Below are 19,118 nucleotides of genomic sequence, written 5' to 3'. Positions count from 1 at the left end.
TTGATGATAAACAAAAGGAGGTGGCAAGAAAGAAGAGAAGGGGAGACAGGAGGGAAGATGGGTGGGATTCATTCTAAAGAGGATTATGGAGCTGTCTGAGCCATCTGTGGCCCTGGACTGATAAGCCTTGTTATACGATCAGTTACCAACAGACTCACCAACAGAAACAGAGGCCTGCTGCCTCTTTCTGACCCTCAGCCATTATACGTCCTATTATAATAAAATGTTCAATTTAACAGCCATCATAATTAGCAGGTGTCAGCTAAACTCTTCAAGATAACAACTACAGGCCTGTAATATATTATTGATAATTACTGTATGCTAATATCACATAATTATATAACATAATGCTGAAAATTTGACAGATGCTTTACAGCCATTCAACTCTGGATCCACATTCCACCAGTTGCTCGACGTCGCACGTACATTTACGTCATCGCGTCACCAGCGGCGCACGCCCCGCCTCCGCACCCGCGTCCGTCTCCAATAGCAACCAAGTGCCGCTGTGTCGTTTATCCAGGATGGATTCCCTTACAGAGAGTGAAATGGCAGAGATATCAAGACTCCAGGTAGGCAGGCATCAAGTTAACACCTAAAGGTTTGATCTAACTGACACAAACATAAAGTCGGATTCAAATAGGGCCCAAAAATGTATATATTCGACCAAAAAGTGAAGTAACCGGCCGAGAAAAGAGAGTTAGCATAAAGCTACGTCCTCCATTGTATTGTAGATAATGTGCATCTTATTTTTTTTACGGACGCACAAAACTTGATGATTTATTTTTGGGGATAAAAGATAAAACTAAATCTGTGTAGTTTGTCTGTTTGTAGAGTCCCATGTAGCCTGCTAGACCAGAATGCTAAATATGCACCATTTTATGCTAACTTATGGTGCTACTTCTCCTTATTTAAGAAAAATGTACTTTTAACTTTACTTTATTGGTAATGAACTAATATAACTACACAGCTGTGGCACAGCACTGGACTTTAGTGGTTCCAGAGAAACTTCAGTGTCACAGCAGCTAAGAAATGCAAAAATAACACACAGCCCCCCCCCAAACCAAACAATGCATAAGTAATGCAGAAATAAACACATAAATAAATGGAAAAATAAATACATGCAAAAATTCATAGCTAAATCTATAAATTAATAATTGTATAAAAACAAATGCAGAAACAAATAAATGTAGAAATGCATCAGTAAACGCTGAGACAAATAAATACATAAAAATAAATTTCAAAAAATATAAATAAAAATTATTGTAGAAATACATAAATTATTGCATAACCAAATAAATTAAGATACATATAAGAAAAAAATATATGAAACAGGTTAATGAATAAATGTCTAAATAAAAAGCTGTAGAAATACACAAATGAACATATAAAGAAAAAAAATCTAAAAATCATAAGTATATGTATATAATATATAAATAAATATAGAAACAAATAAATGTATCAAAATAAATGTAAAAAAATCTAAATAAAAATGAATGTAGAAATACATAAATATATGCACAACCAAACATCATAAATAAATGTATATAATATATAAATAAATGTCGAAACAAATAAATGTAGAAAAGCATCAAAAATATAGAAACAAATAATTGTTGTAAATCAGTGTAGAAACCCAAAATTGCCAAAATAAATTTAAAAATGTATGTTATAAAATATGACATGTAGAAACAAATACAAGCAATAACGCACCAATCAAATACAATGTAGAAATAAGAAAATGTGGAAATGCATCTCTCCAAAATCTAATGTAGAAACAACATGAATTCAATTGTCCTCTGTTCTATGATTAAAATGTATTCATTTCTAGAATTGTTTATGTATTTATTTGTACTAAAATCCATTTTATCCTCAATACTTCATACATACATGCATCTACGATGCATGAAAAAACTAAATAAAGGGAAGTAAATGCTGTTTACACCAAACACAAATAGCAGCTGTAGTGATGCACTTGTACAGTATCAGCAAAAATAATGTGTGAAGTTAGTGAGTGAATCATGCAATGCCAACAGTACACAAGGTTAACAGCTGAATTGTGAGCAAAGAGTTCTTTTTTATGGTGATTTCGCTCTTGCTCTTTTTTTTAGAGAGATGCTGGTATGCAGAGGCTCAGCTGTCACTTCTCGTGGCCTGAGTTCTCTGACGAACGGCGGCGCTTTCATCAGGAGTTCGTGTACGACGTCGCTATGTTCGCTGCAGACCGTGGACTCTCCTGGAACAACGTCATCCGAGTGGCTGTGGCCTCTAAAGACATGTTTCCACAGCTGGATGGTCAGAACAAACAGCAGTGTGCTTTACAGAGGCCTTACAGGTGACACAGAACTTCACCTGGAGGTTATGATCAATGTAGCCATCAAACAGGCTTCATCTGTTGTCATCTGTGTTTAATTTTAGCTCCAGTGAATTCCCTGTCATATAAAGCTGCAACATGAGTGCATGTTTCCACAATAGAAATGCACAAATTTCACATGAATGGCTGTCTTCGTCATTCACCTAAAACAGATGTTCTTGTTCCAGCCCAAATCTGAATGAGTCACCTGCAGTGACTCATTCCCCGTGTGGCTCATGAAAACATTCTTCATGCCTTATTAATAATACAAGTCTGTCACACTTGGAAGCTGCTTTGGTTTTCAGAGAACAAAAGAACAGAGAACAAATTCTGTATTTTTTTTTTTTTTGGACTTTTTTCTATCCATCAGATCACAAAGTACACAAACTGCTATCCGTGCTGAGAGACGTGCTGTGTGAGCGTTTACCAAACCTCACTCCCGTCCACCGACATGAGCTCACCCGTTACCTGACAGACACCTGCGTCACCCGCCGGAGGCTTTTTCAGGCGGTGGTGGGCGGCGCTGCTGACATGTCCATCGTCCAGTTACACCTGGAGGTGCAGCTGCCACCAACACCCTGTCCTCTAGCACAGGTGAGAGGAAACCTGTAAGCAGTAGCTAGCAGTAAGAAAGCTGCAGTATCTATCATGCCAGTGCCGTAAAATTCAGGATAAATTCGCACAATTTTGGGCATCACATCATCCTTAATTAGCGAGTTAGACTAATTATAGGCCTGGCCAATTAGTGTTGCTGATATTTGGCATTTTTTGATTATTGGTGTCTATATTTTTATTGACCGATTATTGCTAAATTAAATGAGTTACTTCAGGTCTGATGCAGCCTCCTCTGTCTCTCGTCACTCTGTGGTCTCAAAAATGTCTCTCAAGCAGCAAAAATTGAACAAGAAACACAAGCTGTTGCCACGAAACTTGCTTCTCTTACAGTGGTTAAAGTTTCAGACAAGGAAACAATATTTTTTGGTGCCCGTCAATGAAGACAACAGGAGGGTTAATGAAGAAACCTAGATGTGAATGACAAGTTCTCTGCTATCACATGCTGTTAAAACATTCCATTTAATGTGTCCAGTTCCAAATATTGGCTGTCGGACTTCCTGGATCACCAGTGATCGGCATCAGCCCTGAAAAACCCATATCGGTCGATCGCTAGTTAGTGTGCCGAAATGCCAAAGACAATAAACATTATAGACATACCTCCACAATCATAGAGTCACTACAGCAGGAACGTAGATTCTTAATTTTGCCGGTTTTTGGCTCCATTGAAAAGTCATAATTCAGCGTGAGAGACACGGGAAATGATCACTGTGGAGAATTAATATCAACGTAAAATCTTGTGGCTTCATTTGCGAACAAATGAGCTGTACAACGAGTTATTAAAAGCAGATTAATATCTTCTGGTGCTACAATGACTTTAACACATCTCCTAATTTGTCTAAGCTTCCCAAAGTGGCCCCTGCTGACGAGTCCACTGTACTTATTGCTGCAGGGCACAGATCTGCATGAGGGGGAGACTCAGCAGCTGCTAGCTAAAGTCACTTCAGCATTGCAGCAGAAAGAAGAAGAGTTGAGAAGTCTCCGAGAGGGGTCACGGGTCACTCTGAGTGAGGTCAGTTTACCAGAAGATGAGCATCTGGACAAACAGGTAGGACTCACAGACAGATTTTAAAAAACACAGAAAGCTGCTTGGATTATTATCAATCATGACCTGACTGGTTTTCCTTCTGTCGGTCCATGCAGAGCATCTTGGAGTTGGTTCGTGCAGCAGTGAGGGCCACAAAAGGGCAGATAGAGGAGAGTTTGAACCATGAGGCCACCCTGCTTGGAGACATCCTGCAGCTCAAAGTGCAGCAGGCAGCTTTGGCCACTAGGAGGCACCACAACACCGTTTCCTCCAATACAGCTCACAACAAACGTCCAGACATGTCAGCAAAAGCAAAAAGCAAAACAAGAGTGAGAAAGACTGGAAATGCTGTGTGAGGGCAGGACGTCAGAGAATAAAGCTAAATGGAGGTAAACACTGCTAATGATGCTCCAGTTTTGTAAATTTATGATGTCTAATACTTGAAATATAAAAGCAAGACTTCAGTTTTGTGATCATGTGAGTACAGTAAGTGGTTACAAAAGCCAGGGCTTTCATACAAGGATTTATTTTTCTTGAAAAAGTCATCCTCTTGATTCGAAAGAAAAAGCTACATTATAAATAACAAATATTAAAAAAACAATATCCCTTTAATTCATTCTACACAGCTGCGAAACAGAAGACATCCTTCTAAATCAGTCAGAAAACTGCTAATACATGAACTGATTCATCATTCAGAAATATTTAGCACCGAGACTGCAGCTCCTAAATGGAAAATACATACAATTTAAATATTAAAAATAACAACTAAACACTCCAGTGCAAACGTCAATCAGCCCTACTTGCTTTCCTTTTCTGAAAAGTCCCATAAGAAAACTGAAGCAGCAGCTAAGCACCTATCAACTATCCCTGTAGTGCTGCTTTCTAAGGTACCAGTTTGTGCAGTAACAGTAGCAGAGGTAAAGCCTGTCAGTGGTTATGACTACAGTACATATTCATTTAGAGTGCAGCTTTTAGAAAAACCCACTGGTTTGGAGGACGGCAGAAGTCCCACTTAAGGCATACTGCAGGCTGGTAACACACTTACACACACAATATGATGATAATACATACATATAATACATTCAGAGAGAGAGAACTCTTCATGTTCATTCAGCTGCTGTAGTGACTGCAGCACGTTAAGCACAAAAGCTGGAGAATAAAGAGGGGGAGGGTGGTGAGAAAAAAGCCGCAAAACGAATCAAATATGCGATATAGAGTGATCTGGAATGCTTCTGCCTCAGATATTGAAGTTTATGTCTCCATTATATTGTCAAATCAACCCTTTGGTATTCATGTAGGATTTCATGTGATCAGACATAATAAGGCTCTCGTCTCTACGTCACATTCACTTTCAAGTAAAGCTTCGTATGGAGTTGCTACTAAAATGCTTGAAAAGGCTCAGTAGGCTTGTGCCACCTGGTTGCCCAGATTGATGTGAGTCAGCATCGTCTGCACCAGCTCTGGGAGGTCGTACTCATGCTTCCAGCCCCAGTCCCGCCTCGCTGTGCTGTCCTCCAACACCATTGGCCAGCCCTCCGCTGAAAATACACACAATCCATAGTTAATTCTGATATTCTTCCAGTCAGTTCAACACTCCTTACTCCATTCGTCTACACAGTCATGTCACCTATAGCCTGCCGGACAGGATCCACGTTGTAGGTCACCCTGAGGTCAGGCAGGACTTTCTGGATCTCCTGGGTCAGGTCCTGCGGTGTGAAGCTCATGGCGCTGATATTGTAGGTGCGGCTGACAAGTGCGTCCGCTGGAGCCTCCATTAACTCCAGAGTAGCCCTGACACAGTCATCTGGACCAGAGAGGAGAGCAACAGAGGTAAAGATGAGTGAAAAATACAAAAAAAATGGTGTTGAAATGTTGCCACTTAAGCCAAAATAAAGTCTGGCATACCAATGTACATCATAGGAAGCCGTGTGTCGCTGCGTAGGTTGCACTCGAAGTGACCGCTTTTCACGGCTGCATGGAAGATCTGGACGGCATAGTCTGGGAAATGGAGAAACAGATCGGCAAAAGCAGACACCAGAAGACATATAAAGCAAAGACAATCAAGGTAGGGTTTGGTGTCATGTACAAGTAATTCTACTCCAAAGGAATGTGTCCACTGAAGTTATTTCTCCTGAGGCCAGTCTATTTTTCAGTTGTTTGCTGTTACACAGTGCTAAAAATGCCATCAGTTTGACAAGGCTCTAGGTGTTGGTTATAGACACTATTAACCAGCTGTCCAATCATAGTTGAGAAGCGACGAGACAAATTCCACATCCACCAACAGTCATATCCTACTGGAACAAGTGCAAAACAGTAATGAACAACAATGGGGGAGAATCTGATCTCCGAATATCTGTTCTACCAGATGATGTCCCCAGACTTCCACAATATCAAAATGAGAATTACTGCTTGGAGGAACATTTAATTTGTAGTGGATCTAGTCAGCTAGTTGCTTTTTAGCACATTACTTCTGCAGATACAGGGGGTCCTCGACTTACATCAGAGTTCTGTTCCTACAGATTGATGTAAGTTGATTTGTGTCGCAAGTCGGAACTCTGGACAAAATGTAAACAAAGCCGTTACCCGCATCACGATATTGATCAGTTCTTCATAAAAGGCACAAATAACAATGACTTTCATGCATGTTTGAGTCATTTTACAAGAAGATAACAGAATATGTTGCACTGTTTTTACAACTTGATCTAATAATGTCGATGTTCGTCGGTGTTTCGCCCTGTTCCGAGCGCTTTAATATATCTAATTTCACTTCCATGGTGTGTTGCTGTTAAGGCAGAATTATCAATGTACTTTTATTTTGAAAAAAGTCTTTGTTTTGAAGTTGTTGGGCAGTTGTCACTTGCTGTCCACTATTTTGATGTTTATCTGTACACATGTACATGCTTTTGTGGATGCACGGCTCTCTACTTTGTAAACGCCACAGAGGCAATGTCATAAGTAATTAACTTCAATTTTGGACTTACTGGTTAAGTTAAAAGGATTTATTTACATGTATTTATGTTGATATATTCTGTTTGTGTTGCAGTTTTCACTCTACAATGTGTATCAAGAGCCACAGTAAACAAGTCAAGTTTGCTGCGACTCACGAGCTAGACTTAGGTGGACACGCCCTTTAAATGTTTTGAGCTGTTTCAAACCTGTAGTTCCTCCTCCAGGCTGGGAGTCAGCAGAGATGATGCCTGGGTACCTGAGGCAGCGGAAATCCAGCCCATACCTGTGGTGGTAGTACTGAGAGAGGGAGGCAGGAAAAAGTTTAGAAACAAATCATACAACTCTGCTTCTTATGGAGAACTGAGTTAAAACAGGTAGGGAGCTTGAAATGTGAAAGTCACACACAAGTCTGTCTTTGTGTCTGTGAATGTACAGTGTGCGTCTCACCTCACCCATCAGCTCTGCGTGGACCTTGGACACACCGTAGATGGTGCGTGGTCTCTGCACACACAGATCAGGGGTGGGGTCTCTGGGGGAGGACGGACCAAAGGCACCGATTGTGCTGGGGACAAACACACGCAGACCATGTTCGGTTGCTATGTCTAATATGTTATGGAGACCTACAAAGAGAGAGAGGCTGTGCTTAAGTGTGTTGGGATGTTGCAGGATGCCCTTAGAATCTATAAATAAGCGCTCAGCGGTTTCTACACATGTTGAAAGAAGCGAGTACCCGTGATGTTGACCTCTTTAGCCAGGGCGACGTTGTTCTCTCCCACGGCCGACAACACAGCTGAATAGTGAACCAGCCAGCTGATGTTGTTGTTGACTATGAGCTCCCTCAGGTTCTTGGAGTCCAGGATGTCTGAGAAGATGAATGGACCTGTAGAGGACACATGTACACAATAGATAAAGTGTTTGAAACCTAGTTCAAGGGTCATATGTTTTGCATTTACTTGGCTCAAGTAAGAATGAAAAAATCAAAGCAAACCCTTAGATTTATTACAAAGGAGAGGGGTGTTCTTCAGTTCAAAGGCATGTCTTAAGGTTTCATTGTGTCCTGGTCTATTGAGACCACTGACGATAAAGAAACTAATATCTCAGCCTCCTCTGATTGTTTTGTTTTCTTCCTAGTGTCAGTAAACATTTGTCAGTTGTTCACAAAAATTGAACTGCAAAATATGTACACACCGCTATGGTAGATATGGCTGGGAGGTTTCCGGATGTCAGACAGGATCACATTGTTTTTTCCGAATCGCCTCCTGAGGGAGAGACATCTGCACGGTCAGTTCTGGGATCTGTAATCAGCAAACACGTCTACAGCACGAATGCAATTAGCACAATTAGCATGAGGGGCAAAATGGTTTGATTAACTCTGAAAACAAGACTGAGACGTGGGCCATCTTTTAAGGTAGAATCACAATCTACAATCTGAAGCACAGCTGTAGCTACAGAGTTACTTGAGCTCATGCAATTACATGACTAGTTGTTTATTTGGTTACCTAGACACAAAGCCCGCCTGATTTATATCTCCGCTGCTTTGATGCTTGTTTTGAAAAATCGATCTGTCTGACTAGTTGGCCCCGGCCTGTTTCATGTCATGGTTTTCTCTGCTGTTGTGGTGGTCCTTCGTGTCATTCAGCTGCCTCTCTGGTGACCCTCTTGTTCTGCAGATGAACTCCATCATCTTGGACTGCAACTAGAGGGCTGTTTCATCATGGGACGACTTTACAGTAAGTTGTGAGTTTAAACAAATGAACTAATTCTTCATCCGCTGCAGGTTCTGGTTTGAAGTTCTGGCTGGAGTGGCCGTCCAGCTTGCAGCAGATCTCCTGGAGAACAGAGCATGAACCCTTGTTGCAGCTCGTCCTCGTTGCAGGATGAGCTATTTAATGGCAGCTAAATGACACCGAGAACCACCTCAACAGTGACCCAGCCACCCTCCAGGTAGCAAAACATGAGGCAGGCCAGATGGTCCATGATATAAGATCATCTGTAATATCTGTTTTCACAGCCACTTGAGCTGTTCACATATCTCAGGTTATATAATTTTTGCCCAGCAGGTGTCACCTTCTGGCGTCTTGTTGTAGCTGTACTGCAACCCTTAACTTGCTAGAATTTGCAACTGAACACATATGGAAAAAGCAAAAGACTTGAAATGAGAGGTTACGCAAACTCCTTACCTCAACAATTGGGCAAGCCCCACCCCTAGCTGTCCCAGCCCTCCTGCAACAATAAAAGGAGGAGAAGTGTGTAATCATTGGGAGTGTTTTTGACTGGAATAAGAGAGAATAAATGCCAGAAAAGTGACACTGCAAGTGCAAAAACCGACCCGTGATGAGGATTTTGGGGTTGTCACTGTCAGCGCAGGATGCCGCGTGATTTCTCCCAGAAACGGATAACTGTTGTGAGGATGAGCTGAGACCACGCAATGCAGGAATCAGCTGCTCAGCACTGCATGGGGATCTGCTCCCAAGATGCTTCACTGCACCTCTCAGCAACTGCATCGCCAGCATTGTAAAGGCTCCTATAAAAAAAGCAACGATTGGAATAAAAATAGTACTTCCACAGCCTTGGCGCACAACAGATAGGTCACTTTACTATTACGAAGCACATTCGTGTGGCCAAGGACAAAATGGACCACTGATTTTAATGCATACGGGTGTCATTCTGGATGCTAGCCCAGTGTACAGAACAGTGTGTGCTCCTCTTACCTTTACATTCACATGCTATATACTGCATTTCTATGTCTGATCACTTGGCTCCACTCTAGTTTAAGCATTTTAAAAGTACACAGCATCTATTTATTAGCTTGAAACTGTCAAAGTAAACACACATGTGCCTCACGTCTTCACTAACCCCTACACCTATCTCAGATTAGCTCCCTCCTGCTGACTTGGTCTAAATATAAACTCCTTCAAATAAATTCCAGACCACCCTTCAGCTTACAGGGGGCAGTCAGGTTAATCTGTACTATCACAGCATAATGCCATCTAGTAGTCTTGGAACAGATACTAGCAGTAGAAAGTTAAACTGGGAAAGGACCCTGTTACTAAATAGAGGCAAAATAACATGCATCCAACCCAACTAAAATAGTGACTACTCAGACAAACTTAGTAAACAAATATGAGAAATGAGACATCGTATTATGATGCCTTTATGTGGCCATTTCTTTGAACACACAAAAATGACGTGTTATGGTGTTAATTTTGTTTTCAATGAATTAACAACGAACCAGTTCCCACAGCTGATACTTGCTGCAAATGAAAAACATTCAAATAGTGTCCAGTTGATTAAATGTGTCCGAAACCGTAATTAATGTGAGGTTATTTACTTGTATATGATCGATATGATTGTCTCCTCCCAAATAACATTCAGATAAACGTAGCTAACCAGCTCGTTGTTATCTATTCATGTGCTAAGCTAAGATAACCCCATTTACACATTAGTATCTGTCGGTGTAACTCTCATCTTCATCTCTCCTCCCTCCGTTGCTAACGTTAGATAACGGGTAACGTTAGCTTAGCTGCCCTTTAAAGCGGCTTTAGCGAGCTGAAGCTGACAAAAACAAGCTGAATATAACGGCGGCAGAACGGAAAACATGAAAAACAAAGACACGTTAATTTCTTACTCTAATGCGAACCGGAGAATGAAAGGACAACTCAAACCTTCTCCAGAGTCTGTGATCAAACATGAGCGCTGTCGAGTGGCTGTGGGGAAAAGACCGTTCTGCGCTGTGATTGGCTGATAGCAACCCTGCCAAAATAAAATCCCTGTTATAACTTTCAAAATAAAACCATATAAGACGCCGAAACAACTGAATTCAACTAACGCAAATGGAAACAGGCTGTAGAATAGATTATACTGCAATAAATACTACAACTAAATGCATAACTATAATAATAACAAGGAGTCTGGGAAATATAATGCCGTTTTATTCAACACTACATAATACATAAAAATATAAACACATTTAAAAATAAATTTTAAAATGACATCTTTATTTATTTTATGGGACTTTTATTTCATAATGTCACATTTATTTATTTGAGGGGATTTTTTTTCTTCATATCACACTCCTTTATTTTATGGTGCTTTTATTTCATAAAATTGCATTAATTTACTTAGGAGACTTTTATTTCTTAATATCACATTTGTTTATTTCAAGGGACTTTTATTTCATATTGACACATTTATTTATTCCAGGGGACTTTTTCATAAAAGTACATTAATTTATTTTATGGGACTTTTATTTTTTAATGTCACATTTATTTATTTCAGGGGACTTTTATTCCATAAAGTTATAAAGTGTTTGACACTCAAAATGACATCGGGAGGACACCAGTGTTAAAAGAAATTAACGTCCACGTATAAAGAAGAGCAAAAGTAAAATTTGCATTTTAGGTTTTGTATTCTTACAGCAATTAAACTAGCAATTTAAAAAAGAGTCAATTGGATTACGTTGAATTGTGCAGAGACGAAATGGGTGAAACAGCGCCCCTCTGGATTGTAACGATTAATGAACCTAGCCCAACGTGTGTGGTTGAAAGTGGTAATCGCACCCCTCATAAGGACCCCCGACCAGCAGCACAGGTGAAGGTCACTAACCAGGTACAAACACTGTCGCGCCACTGCTGAACTGTAAACGGACTTTATTTTTGGAAAATAAACCGTTAAATGAACCGTGAATACAAATGCAGTCTGACATTTCCACAAGCAACGAAAACCACAAACAATATTTATATGTTAATACTTAAACTGTGAGCGAAGTTAGCTAGCTTGTTTTGCTAATGATGTTAGCTAACCGTCTTTTTAAACACCTTTCAGCTAGCAGCAGCAGCAACTGAAAGAAAAGACACAAACTACCAGCAAACTACAGTAAATAACCATCACAAGAGCCACTGGACTTGGAATACTAGACGACATGGAAAGGTCGACATGAAAGAAAGAAGAGAAGAACGAACTTCATCATCAAAACGTGAGTCCGACACAACTTCTGTTAGCTAGCTCTTCTTTCACTGTGGTTAATGGTCTCTGTGGGTTTCTGTGTGAAATTGACTGTTTGCTGTGTTCTTCTTGGCACATAGAGGCTATGTGTTGTACTGAAGCTGTTGTATTGTTTCTGTGGCTAATACCTTTGTTGTTTTTTTTTGTTTTTAAGCTGTTGTGACTCGCTTCATTGATTAACTGAATCAGAATCAGCTTTAATGGCCAAGTACGTACACAACATACAAGGAATTTGGCTGTTGGTGGCACCCTAGGAATATGGAAGAGAATAATAAAGGAACTATAGAAAGAGGAACAGGGAGGAAAATCAAATTAGTAGTAATAAAATTAAATATAACACAGTATATACTGAAATTTACAGCTAGAAAGGAATATATAAACACTGTAGTGCAAAAATGATTATTGCTATAAACACAGTAGTGCAAATGATAATTGCATGATGCAGTGCAAAAAGCAGAAACTGCTGTTCATGGTGCAAAAAAAAAATACTGTACCTGTTCATTGTACAGGTATGTAGGAATGGCTCAGCTGTTTATCAGGGCGATGGCAGAGGGGAAGAAGCAGTTTTTGTGTCAAGTGGTTTTTGTCTAGTGCCTGCCAGAGGGGAGAGGGGAAACAGTTTGTGTCTGGGGTGAGTTGGGTCTCTGAATGATGTTCCCTGCCCTCTTCCTGGTTCTAGTGGGGTACAGTTCCTGGATGGAGGGCAGGGGGGTTCCGATGATGCTCTCAAAGATAGTTTAAGTCAAGGGATTTAAGGCCAAAGTCCCCACAAGTCAGACAAAGCAGGGATCCCTACTACATATATACTGTAAAATTGCATTGAAAGTAAAACTTGGACAATAATAAAGTGAAAAATGATCTATGAGGCTTAACTCTCATATTAATAATTCCAATTTTGAACATATATGTGAAAGGGACAGTGAATAATCTAGCTATTTTTGGATGGCACAGACTCCTATCTTAGTGAGAACTCATCGCTTGCCTATTCCACATGTTGATTGATTCTTGATCCGTATTTGCTTCTCAGATTTGTGATGATGATTTGCTGTCAGTTGTGTCAAGGAAGAAATCCAGAACTGCATGAGCGGTCTAGTTTCATCTATGTTTCTGTCTTAGACTGTATATAAAAGATGGATGTAACCTCCAGGTGACTTAAGCCTCCTTCCTTTTAATGCTGGAAAGTGGGGGTGACTCCTGTGGTTGCATTGACAATCCGGATCATATAGATGTGTATGAGAAAGTGACCGTACCTCTCACTTGATTTGCTATGTCTGTAAACATTTTCCTAATGAGTTTATGGTTTCAATCACTAGCTCAAAGACTTTATGAATAAAACATGATGTTCATTTTGCTTTTCAGGTAGGTGAGGGTTGAAACTCCATTTTCTCAAATATGTGTTGTTGCAAAGGGTTCTGGAAGAAATTCAGAAATGGACGAGTGGTCTTGTTCTGTGTGGACTGCCAGTTGATAGTTGGATGCATTGCTCCTTCTTTTGTCAGGCTTGCTCAATATGCTGTGTTGTCTAGTGGAAACAGCATTCGTGTCATGATTTGTTGGAAAAAAAAAAAGAGAATGTCTGAATGTTTGCGATAGTATCAGCTTTATGGCCCGTATGTTTCAATAATTTTTGGACAAGATTGCTACATTGTGATGTAGTGTAAGATATCACGTTTGGAAAATGATTTGTGATTAATTTACCATCAGTGGTATTTATTTTGATTTATAAATGTGAATTTCAGACAAAAACAACTCAAAACATAAATCGGTGGCCCACTCTGCACACTCTGCAGTACTCCAATCGAGGATTCGAACTGTAAGCCATGCATGTCATGCATGCAAATGTTTTTTTTTTTAATGTCATTTAGGGCTTTAATGTTAAGCATTCAGCACTTGTCTGCCAGCTTGAAGACAAGCTTTGTAGTATTTTTGTGTGCTGAGAAATTGCTCGCAAACATGTCTGAAGTGATGATGTTTGCTTTTGATGTTCACATAAATCTGTTTCGCAGTTTACTACCATGATTGAATGCCCTGTGGCTTGTTGGTTTACACCATATTGGAACAGACCCCCAAATATGAATCTGTTTTGCAACAAAATTTGTTAGTAAAATGACACATCATCTTATTTTTTTATTTATTTACATAATTACTCAGAAATGGCTTTTGCATCTTTGTACTGCTAAAATCAGAGATTAGTTTCAGAATTAATATGTCACCCCCTCAAGAACAGCGGACCCTGCAGTCTGGACTTTAAATAAACAAGAAGCACAACCGCCTGGCGTACTAACGCTGCGTTCATTTCATGCAAACCAGTGCATAGTTATTATTGAAATCAGAAGTTCCCATAAGAATGAATTAAATGACTGTCAAGTTGTTGTGAACGTTTACCAGAACAATGACAGCTGTGATTAACTAAGTTGAGATGTGTTCATGCAAACCCAGCAAAATTAATGGAACAAATTTTCCTCCTGTAATTAAGATGAGACCGAGTGTCAGTTCTAACTTTGCCCCTGCTAATTACGTACACGTGATTTATTCTCTGTTGCATGTAAACGGATTAATCTGTGTCGTGCATCGCTAGCTGAATGGTGGACGAGTGTGCGCGTACACACACGCACACACACACACACACACACACACACACACACACACACACACACACACACACACACACACACACACACACACACACACACTCGCCTAGACAGATGCAAGCATTAGTCTATACATGCATCCATTGACTCTCCTTGCTGAAGGGGGAAACTTTGACTTTTCTCCCCTTAAATCTCAGTTTAACAATTCGAAGTATGAGCAGGATTGTGTCACGACACAGCCACATTTACATTTGTGTTTGATAGGAATGAAGATAATTACACTTACATATTCTTGGTAATCCTTGACTTTTAATGGCAGTGGTGCAATTTGTCAGAAAATTAAGCTCCAACAGTTTGGGGTTTTTTGTTAGTTGGCTGCAGAACAAAATGCCAAAACTTTTTTTTTTTTTGGTACAGTAAGGCCTGTCACAATTATTAGAATTGTCTGGAATTTCTCAGTTTACCTGTATGGAAAATGTCAGAAATGTCGTATTTCAATCACTATTTCACACTGTTTACTCCTCTTCTGCTGTGGTTTAATGGCAGCCAATTGTCACCTAATATCTAATATTTGACCAGCTGCATTTCGATCAGCCAAATGCCACAAAACTGCTGTGGGAACATTTTGGTTTAAGCACAGTGAAACTCAGAGGAGGGAATTTATTAGATTTTCAACAAAAAGGTGCTAATACTGCTCATCTAACACTAACAGAGACATTAAATGAGCAGAAACGGACAATTAAATTGTTAGTTGTGATTATTTGTATGGCAATTAATCATTAACTAAAATTTGACCATCATGACAGCTGCTCCATTGTGAGGATTTGCTGCTTTCCCCTTTTTTCAAATAACTGTAAACTGAATACATTTGGATTTTGGGCCATTGATCAAAAATTTAACTAAATTTAAGGGCCTGTGATCAGCTTGAACTAGACAAACTGTGAGGGACTTCTTTTTGGATGATTTATTGAGAAAACAATTAATTGAGAACATTAATCTATAGACTAGAATAGTGAAAAACACTCAGTATTTTCTATTTTATTAATTATAACTAAAATTCAAATATATTTAAGTTTTATGTGAGGACTTAAATATAGAGGAGCCAACATTTGCTTCCTGTGTTGCGGATATTTTCATGCTTTCATCTATTTGCCTACAACCACCAGGTGGCAGTAGATACCTAGAAATTCAAGAAATGCAGAGGCCTGCCTCTGTGCTTTCCAGCTGGCTGGCCCTGCAAATAGAAAAAAGAATTGTTGTTTTATCCCTTTTTTTTTGTTAAGAAAATTGCCTGCTGTAAATAATAATGTAGCAAAAAATATTTGAAATGCTGTTTGATTTCATTCTACAAAAACAAAAGCACAAAAGCCAAACATAAGGGGAAATTTACAGCAAATTATGTTATTTAAATGAGTGTTTTTGGATTGCTTTTTGTAGATTTTAATGTTTGGACCCGTTTTACCCTCTATTTAGAGAAATAATAGGACAGTGAACCAAAACTACACACTAAACGCTTGAATAGATTGTCTTATTTTTGAATGGACTGGCCAGGGTTTCTCCATCAGGACTGTTCCTGCGGTCACGTCTACCTTCACACTCCATACATCTGGATACGAACCAGTTTTTCTTTTGGATTCAGTTCCAGCCCTGCAGAACACACCACAATAGATGATGCATGTCTTATTGTTCATTTGCTGAAATAGCCTCTGTTGTTTCTGCCATTCTGGAGGACTGCCAAATAACTGAATATGTTCGCATATTCCCGGCTTGTTGTGCTCATTGTTGCTTTGTGTAAACGCTGGAAAGGACGGACTTGGAAAACAGGGCACTTTTATTGCTGTGGCAGCCTCGGTTCTCCACATGAAAAAGAAGATATTCTTTGTTTAATGTGGAATACGGAGTGGAAATAATTATTGTTTATGCAGACAAACACAAATGCAATTACTCATATTTTTTGGTTGAAACAAAGGCTTTAACTCATAATGTACAATGAAGTGATGTCCTACAGTATCATCATGTGCGCTGTGAAGACACAACAATTTGCAGTAAATTATTAGCTTCCATACTGGGTGTTATGGTGGAGAACTTTGAGTTTGACTTTGATATTTGCAAATATACTATCGGTTTTCAATGAATTGTACTTCTATCTAAGCCTTAAAGGTTTACTGGTGTCATTCTAGTTGTTGTTGCTCTTTGTATTACATGCCTTAAATATTCCCCTTTCAAATTTCCTGCTATGCTACAGCAGAACTGTAATGCTGTCAAGGTATTGCTAATTGTAATTACTTTATAGAATGTGTATTTTGATTAAAAACTGATTAAAATCAAGATATGGAAACAATTATAGATGTGAAATAATTGGAATAAAATACTAAAATGGTTACATCCGAAATGTAGTGAAGCAGAAGCGCAAAGTAGCAAGAAATGTACCTACATATTATACTTAACAGTGCTAAAAAACATCCACTTCTCTCCTCCTAATATCTGCGCTTTTGTCAATATTGGAATGCACTACGTTATGTTAAAATGATGTCCCTGTCAGCTACAGTCCCCGTTGGCTTCAAAATAAAAACACCACTGCCTGTTTGAAATTAGCAAAATATAAGCCTCTCTGATATAACACAACTCTATTAATTTGGAGCTATATTTCCATCTAGCCTCCTCCTTGTTTAACCACCCACGAATGGCTTCAGCCCAACCCAGACGACTTGTCACAAACGCTGCTCTGTCAACACCGAACACGCAAATTTCCACACATACACGCAAGCACGATTATCTCTGAATTAGTAGCATTTAAAAAGGAACATACAGGACAAAACAGCAACCAGAACGTATGCTATTAACAAATAGATAAATCAGCAGTAATTTCTGCAAATGAGGAAATGAAGGTGCTCAGTGTCAGGCTAAGCAACAACTATCATATCGCACGTAAATTAACTCAAGAGCTTCAGTTTCATCCCAGCAGTTAGTCACTGTCCCTCCTAATTCACCATCATGACTCCGTCCACTAATGGGATTGTAGTCGGGCCTATTTATTGCCATTAGGGAATTGAGGCTACATACAGTGGGTGAGGGGTTAATTACAAACAACTGAAGGGGTCAGAGATGTGTATGTGTGTGTGATTTGTGTGTGTGTGTAGTTCATGTGATCATGAGAGGGCCGGACCTTTGGTAATAGGGGGCGGATTTAAACAAGGATCCTTGGGAGAAGATTTATCCGCAGGCTGTGACACGGCGACAAATAGTGCTGATAGGTGAAGGCCTCTCGCTGCAGAGTCCAGTCTGGATGACAAATGGCTTCTGTGTGTGTGTGTGTGTGTGTGTGTGTGTGTGTGTGTGTGTGTGTGTGTGTGTGTGTGTGTGTGTGTGTGTGTGTGTGTGTGTGTGTGTGTGTGTGTGTGTGTGTGTGTGTGTGTGTGTGTGTGTCTGTGTGTCTGTGTGTGTGTGTAAAATAGGATGCCAGACCATATTCACTTATCACTGAGTCAGGTCCTTCCTTGAATCCACTCCTGACATCCAGCAGGGACCTATTCGCCTCTCTCACTGGCTTCTCTTGTTTTGACCCTGCCTCTCTCTTTCCTCCTATCTATCCCTCTTCTCTTTAATACTCACTTTCACCCCCCACGCCCTCCTCGCTCGCCCCTATCCTCCCCCTTCCCTCACCTCCTCTCCTCCAGCGCTCTCAGCAGTATCTCCCGAGCCTCTCAGCTTCCCATATTACACTGCCAGATAAGAGAGGAGAAGGGCCCGACTGACAGGAACCCCAAATTAATTTACAAGCAATGATGCCGTTCCTGGGCTGATAGAACAGTCTTTATACAATATGAAGGGACGGGGAGTGACGCCTTGGAGGCTACACTGGGGAGGGAGTGAGACTGTGCTATCTTTGTAATTATAGGGAGAGACCTTGATCCTTCTCTCTCTTTCTGTCTCCCTTGGTCTCCCTTTTTTCTTCGATAAATGTACCAGAAGCAACCCGAGAGACAAATCTGAGCTTAGCGCTGTGGATATAGGCGATGAAGAAATCAGTTTGGCTTCTTTCTCAAGGATTCTTTCTGGGGTTTTTTGGGCTTATATTAAGCATGATTTGATCAAATATTGCAAACTGTATTCTTCAGGGTGTTGCTTTCAGAGGACTATTGTGCCACAGTTGCTCATTCCTCCTCAGTCTCCCAGTGCTGTTGCTTTCAACACCTTTTGCATGATTCTCCACAGCTCTGTGGCCTAATAGGCTTACCGCACCATAGAATCTAAAGAAATGTAAGTGGATTAAGGAAATCAGTTTTCCAGTTTATATACCATTCATTAGCCCCTGCCAACAGTTGTTGTTGGACCAAAGCTTCAACTATGGGAGCTATTACACTCTGAGCTTCTGGCGTATATGCTTCAAGGTTCCCTGGCAATCCCTGCAAAATGAGGGAATGATAAGGTCTGGATCCTAGCTGGCGCTCATGGTTCGCTCTCACACAGTCAAGGGTTGGTCCTTGAGTCGGATTCGCTCGCTGATCGGCTGGGGGACGTTTTTTGGAGATGCACAAGAGCTGTGTTAGGCCTGCTGAAGGCTAACCTTCCAGATAAATTCGGG

At 40.1% G+C, this 19,118-nt stretch overlaps 2 protein-coding genes and 1 long non-coding RNA gene across 5 annotated transcripts in view; 2 read left to right on the top strand and 1 right to left on the bottom strand.

Moving 5' to 3' along the window:
* Positions 1-329: 329 nt before the first annotated feature.
* Positions 330-4,502, top strand: c24h8orf74 (chromosome 24 C8orf74 homolog). 2 transcript variants are annotated; one of them, XM_023261535.2, is made up of 5 exons: positions 330-569; positions 2,109-2,292; positions 2,721-2,944; positions 3,855-4,010; positions 4,106-4,502. In XM_023261535.2, exons 1-5 carry the CDS (start codon positions 366-368, stop codon positions 4,343-4,345), a joined length of 1,008 nt encoding a protein of 335 aa, XP_023117303.2. In that variant the 5' UTR covers positions 330-365; the 3' UTR covers positions 4,346-4,502. The 2 variants fall into 2 exon arrangements, with proteins under 2 accessions (XP_023117303.2, XP_054864085.1); XM_055008110.1 differs by having other exon boundaries at positions 338-569; positions 2,109-2,332.
* Positions 4,500-10,658, bottom strand: LOC111562792 (L-threonine 3-dehydrogenase, mitochondrial-like). Of its 2 annotated transcripts, none has more exons than XM_023261519.3 (10): positions 10,567-10,658; positions 9,268-9,462; positions 9,119-9,161; positions 8,127-8,197; positions 7,669-7,818; positions 7,386-7,558; positions 7,145-7,235; positions 5,895-5,987; positions 5,617-5,793; positions 4,500-5,527 (listed from the first exon to the last, which is right to left on the bottom strand). In XM_023261519.3, the coding sequence occupies exons 2-10, from the start codon at positions 9,449-9,451 to the stop codon at positions 5,388-5,390; spliced, it is 1,122 nt and encodes a 373-aa protein (XP_023117287.2). In that variant the 5' UTR covers positions 9,452-9,462; positions 10,567-10,658; the 3' UTR covers positions 4,500-5,387. The 2 variants fall into 2 exon arrangements, with proteins under 2 accessions (XP_023117287.2, XP_023117286.2); XM_023261518.3 differs by having other exon boundaries at positions 10,604-10,652.
* An 852-nt stretch (positions 10,659-11,510) lies between these two features.
* The window catches only part of LOC118469694 (uncharacterized), a 149,794-nt gene continuing 142,186 nt past the window's right edge, over positions 11,511-19,118 (top strand). The window contains exons 1-2 of the long non-coding RNA XR_008600881.1: positions 11,511-11,546; positions 11,763-11,913. This is a non-coding gene — a long non-coding RNA (uncharacterized LOC118469694). The remainder of the gene's footprint in view (positions 11,547-11,762; positions 11,914-19,118) is intronic.

The sequence above is a fragment of the Amphiprion ocellaris genome, chromosome 24, assembly GCF_022539595.1.
Source record: "Amphiprion ocellaris isolate individual 3 ecotype Okinawa chromosome 24, ASM2253959v1, whole genome shotgun sequence".
In the NCBI taxonomy this organism is placed as follows: Eukaryota; Metazoa; Chordata; class Actinopteri; family Pomacentridae; genus Amphiprion; species Amphiprion ocellaris.
Note: the sequence above shows the minus strand (reverse complement) of the source record. Positions and strands in the feature narration are given on the sequence as shown.

Bases quoted from the DNA above. Each gene is read 5' to 3' on its own strand.
- c24h8orf74 (XM_023261535.2), top strand. From the start codon at position 366: ATGCTTTACAGCCATTCAACTCTGGATCCACATTCCACCAGTTGCTCG. The intron at 570-2,108 runs GTAGGCAGGCAT...TCTTTTTTTTAG, and splicing joins CAGAGATATCAAGACTCCAG to AGAGATGCTGGTATGCAGAG. The intron at 2,945-3,854 runs GTGAGAGGAAAC...TTATTGCTGCAG, and splicing joins CACCCTGTCCTCTAGCACAG to GGCACAGATCTGCATGAGGG.
- LOC111562792 (XM_023261519.3), bottom strand. From the start codon at position 9,451: ATGCTGGCGATGCAGTTGCTGAGAGGTGCAGTGAAGCATCTTGGGAGC. The intron at 7,819-8,126 runs GTGTGTACATAT...TGTCCTCTACAG, and splicing joins CAGCCATATCTACCATAGCG to GTCCATTCATCTTCTCAGAC. The intron at 5,794-5,894 runs GTATGCCAGACT...TCTCTGGTCCAG, and splicing joins GCTTCCTATGATGTACATTG to ATGACTGTGTCAGGGCTACT.